Source organism: Lycium barbarum, chromosome 3 (genome assembly GCF_019175385.1).
Source record: "Lycium barbarum isolate Lr01 chromosome 3, ASM1917538v2, whole genome shotgun sequence".
Taxonomy (NCBI): domain Eukaryota; kingdom Viridiplantae; phylum Streptophyta; class Magnoliopsida; order Solanales; family Solanaceae; genus Lycium; species Lycium barbarum.
In genome coordinates this window covers 4,180,376-4,185,310 of record NC_083339.1, presented here as the reverse complement: position 1 = coordinate 4,185,310, position 4,935 = coordinate 4,180,376, and the positions used below count along the sequence as shown (strand labels likewise).

At 37.1% G+C, this 4,935-nt stretch overlaps 1 protein-coding gene across 1 annotated transcript; it reads left to right on the top strand.

Annotated features, from left to right (window-relative positions):
• The first annotated feature begins 2,426 nt into the window (after positions 1-2,426).
• Positions 2,427-2,993, top strand: LOC132629766 (secreted RxLR effector protein 78-like). Its single transcript, XM_060345120.1, has one exon. It carries the CDS (start codon positions 2,427-2,429, stop codon positions 2,991-2,993), a length of 567 nt encoding a protein of 188 aa, XP_060201103.1.
• The last annotated feature ends 1,942 nt before the right edge of the window (positions 2,994-4,935 follow it).

The window sequence follows — 4,935 nt, the reverse complement described above, 5'->3', positions numbered from 1 at the left end:
GTTTATGATATATTATGTTATTTTCAAGAAAATACTATACATGTTTTACAAGTTCATGCAAGCAAGCTATAATTCATTATATCCATGTATAAGCAAGTTATATTCATGAAAATCATGGGAAGCAAGTGCCACTTATTTTACATGTTCGTGTTTTTTTGGGATTTACTTAGTTAACCGAGAAGGCTCAGATAGCCTGAAACTACGTAGCCACCGTAGGATAAGGGTTGTCAGCAAGGAGGCAACACTTCATTATGCAGTTTGGATCCTTACATGTTTATTATTACTTAAATCTCATATTCCTGGCAAGATATGAGTGTTCTGCTGGTAGGACGCAAGTACCAGATCATGTTGTCGGTTATACTATAGCACTCCCCATGTTACAAGCAGTTATATATACATGTATTTCCATTGATTTACTATTTTCAGACTTTATTTATATGTATTCATGCTCATGTTTATGTCCAGGTTTTCAGTTTCACCTCTTATCATGCTATTCCATGTCCCATCTTATTTCTTTCAGTTGCTTTACATACCAGTACATTCAATGTGCTGACGTCCCCTTTCTATTGCCCGGGGGCCCGCATTTCACGATGCAGGTATTGATTGACAGGACAATAGATTTGCTCGTTAGGACATTGCTCGTATCAGCTTTTGGTGAGCCGCATCTCATTCGGGGTTGTGTCTTTACTTTTATTTATGTCAGTTATGCATTTAAGGTATGCCGAGGGCCTTGTCCCGTTGAACAGTTTAGCAGACAGATTCGTGTCAGAGGTTTCATAGACTAGTCAGTTGTCATGTTCAGTTGAGTTGGCCTTAATCGCTACATTACCATAATTCTGCATTCATGATATAATAATAATAATATTTTCTGACTTATGATTATTGAACTCCATGTTTTCACAATTCACGCATGTTTACTCTATATTCCGCATCAGTTCAAGTCCCATGTAGACTCAGCAAGTCATGTGGTTCGTTCGGTCACATGCAGTAAGGCACCGAGTGCCGTGTTACACCCAGGCCATGGTTCGGGGGGTGACAACAGATCATGATGGTACCTACACTGTTCCCCCTGTAGGCGAACCATTCCCAAATCATTTTGCTCTATTCAAGAACACCAAGTACGAAAATTAAGTTTATTGAAAACACTGAATAATAGTTTAAGCAATATGAAAAAATGCGAAAGTATAACTCAAACCTTAAGATTCCCAAAACCTTACAAATGCGAAAGTATAACTCAAACCTTAAGATTCCCAAAACCTTGGTCTTAACTCGTACAAGAGCTTCTAAATGGATTACAAGTGAAAATATGAAATACAACTCAATACTGAAATAAAACTGTCTGCAGAATAGAAGTAGACAGTAGCATAAGAAAATACTCAGGGTCGTGGATACAAGTACTAGCTCGCCCAATATCTCTGATGGTAGCCTGGGACTGTGCGAGACCACAAACATCAATCTGGAACACTCTACACTCCCCAAGGAGTGACGGTGGGAGACCTCAAGTATCAACTTGGAACACTCTACACTCCACAAGGAGTGTAATAAGAGTAGTATCAGTACAAACACTATGTATTGGTAGGTATCATAGGCCGACGACAATTAGTTCACATATACGAAGAAAGAAATCAACAAGTAGACATGTAAGAAATCAAGGACAGTCACTAAGCATATTCAAGTAAGACTCACAGTAATAGGAACCACATTAGATCTCAATAGCCTACAGTCATAACCTACACGAAAGTATCTAGTCCTCGTATCCATCAAGTTTCTAAGTAAGTACTTAGCAAGCACACAACAACTCAAATGAATCATCAACCAAGGAACCAATGTAATGATATAAATGCAATGCAAGTGGATGAAATACAATGGCCAATATCTCAAACCTGTACACATATGCTAAGGACAAAAAAATCGACGTCTCAATAGTCATGACCCATGGGGAGCCCGTGAAGTCCATGTACACCTTCGTACCAGCAAGAAACCTTGGGCAGCGAGTATAACACACCTCATCCTAGCAAGAAACCTCGGGCAAGAATTCTCATCTCTTTTTACGCAATCCAACAAAGACCTCGGATGTTACACTATCTCACTTATGTCCAAGGAAGAAGAAAGAGATTACAGTTAAGGAGGATTCAAGATCAAAATGGTAACTGGTTGGAACAGAATAAAGATATTTCAGAGGAAGCAATCAGATTCTTTAGGGAACAATTCACTAAGGAAACTGATCCTACAAATTTTGAATTATTGGATCATGTTCCAAGGATGATTTCAGAGGAGTAGAATGAAAATATAACAAGAGTTCCAGAGAAAGAAGAGGTTAGAAAGGTGGTTTTTAGTCTCAATGGAGAAAGTGCAGGGGGCTAGATGGATTTACAGGACTTTTCTTTCAAAGCTGCTGGGAAGTCATAGGAGAGGACGTTACCAATATGGTACAATATTTCTTTTGTGGTGCTGAATTGCCTAGATATATTACTCATACTAATATGGTCTTATTAAAAAAGAAAGACTTGATTAACACCTTCTCATTTATGAGACCAATTAGTTTGAGTAATTTTGTTAACAAAATATTTTCAAGGTTGCTAAATGAAAGATTGTTGGATTTTCTTGGAGATATTTTATCTTTAAATCAGTCTGGCTTTATAAAAGGGAGAAGTATTGTTGAAAATGTGGTTCTTACTCAAGAAATTATTGCTGATATAAGATTAAGGACTAAGACTACTAATGTGGTGATGGAATTGGATATCGCTAAAGCATATGATAGAGTGGCTTGGCTGTTTTTAACAAAGGTATTGAGGCAGATGGGTTTTTCAGAGAGTTTGATAGACATGGTTTTTAGAATCATCAGTAATAATTGGTACTCTTTATTGATTAATGTCCAACAAAAGGGTTTTTTTCAATCATCAAGAGGAGTAAAGCAGGGGTATCCTCTATCCCCTACTTTATTTATTCTGGCAGCTAAAGCGTTGACAAGAAATCTTAATGATTTACATTAAATCCCACAATTTAAGGGGTTTTGGATGCCTAAGTGGAGTCCTAAAATTAATCATCTGGTATATGCTGATGATATGATTATATTTTCCTCAGCTGATCTATAATCTTTAAACTTAATTATGGAGATTTTGAGAAACTATGAGAGTACATCAGGTCAAAAGATTAGCAGGGAGAAAAGTTCAGTATATATGCATCATAATGTTCCTGGAGATGTGAGCATTACTGTGGAAGTGGCAACAGAGATTGGGAGGAAAAAGTTTCCTTTCACTTATCTTGGTTGTCCAAATTTTTACAGTAGAAGGAGGAAGGATTTTTTCAATGCAATCTTATTCAAGGTTATGCACATATTACAGTGGGTAGAGCAGTGTTGATTACGTATGTTATGCAAAGCAGGCCAATTCATTTATTATCTGCAGTAAATCCACCTGATGCTCAGTTTTATTGGAATAATACTATTGGAGGGAAGAGTAGACATTGGGCATCTTGGCCACAAGTATGTTTATCAGTGTTGGAAGGAGATTTGGGGTTCAGATAGTTGCATGATGTTTTAATGGCCATATATTGTACACTTTGGTGGAATTTCAAAACCAAACCTTCTTTATACAGTGCATTTTTATATAATAAGTACTGTAAGAAAGAAAATTCAGTGATTGTTCAATGGAAACATGGATCTCAGTCTTGGAAAAAGATGTTACAGGCAAGGGATATAATTGAGCATTAAATCTGGTGGCAAACTAGAATTGGAAATTCCAATTTTGGTTTGATAATTGGACAGGTTTTGGGGCTTTATACTATGTCACAACAGATGATGTTTATGACAGTAGGATTCAGAATGTTAGTGATATGGTACAACATGTACTGGATACTATCAAACCACCAGATTGTGAGAAGGACATGGATCAACCATGGTGATTACTAGACGCTAAGGGTGAATTCATAGTTAAATCCTCATGGGATTTTCTAAGATTGAGACGTCAAAAAATGGAGAGTTATAAGTACATGTGGATTAAAGGACTATCATTCAAGATTTCCTTTTTCATGTGGAGATGTTGGAAGTTTAAGATCCCTGTGGATGATGTTTTTAAAAGAATGAAAATCAATTGGGCTTCTAGGTGTTGGTGTTGTTCAAATCCTATGGAGGAGACTACACAATATCTTTTTGCTAATTCTTATGCTGCTAACAGGACTTGGTCCTACTTTTGCTCTTTTGCAAGTTTAAAAGTTGAAGGAATGCCATTACAACAAAGAATAATCAAATTGTGGCAGGCTCAAGTGTTACATAGACTGAAACCAATATATCAAGAAGTGCCAGTTATCATTATTTGGGAACTTTGGAAAAGAAGGAATACTATTAAACATGGGGAGAAGAGGTCAATTAGGAGAGTTATATACCAAGTCTATGCTACTATCCATAGATTGGTATTGGTTAGAAATCATTCTATCAAAGAAATACCACACAATTGGGCTAATTTGATTACTATGATGGAAGGGGGAAGGGCATCACTCAAAACCACTAAAGTGGTGCGGAATTTTCCTCCATCAGGATGGCTTATGTGCAATAATGATGGAGCATAAAGGGGAAATTCTGGATTAGGTTCTTATGGTTTTTGTATGAGGGATGAGGTAGGTTCTGATTTGGTGTATCCACAAGCAGAGGAGATTGGATGTCACGACCCAAACCGGAGGGCCGCGACTGGCACCCAAGACCCTACTCGGCTGAGTGCCATACTACTTTTCCATCCGGGAGTCACAACTTTTCGTGAACCTTTAATCTACGAAATGACGTTTCCGTCAGGTAAAAAAAAAAACTTTTCAAGAAAACTCTTTCGTCAAATTAGGCACTTCTCCCTTATCGTTAATTCAAAGAAAACCTAGTCACAATAAAATCTTTTAAAAAAAACAAATCATAAAAACACATCGACCTATATGGTTGCTTTACATAAC

Excerpts from the sequence above, each read along its gene's own strand:
- LOC132629766 (XM_060345120.1), top strand. The coding sequence starts at position 2,427 with ATGGTACAATATTTCTTTTGTGGTGCTGAATTGCCTAGATATATTACT.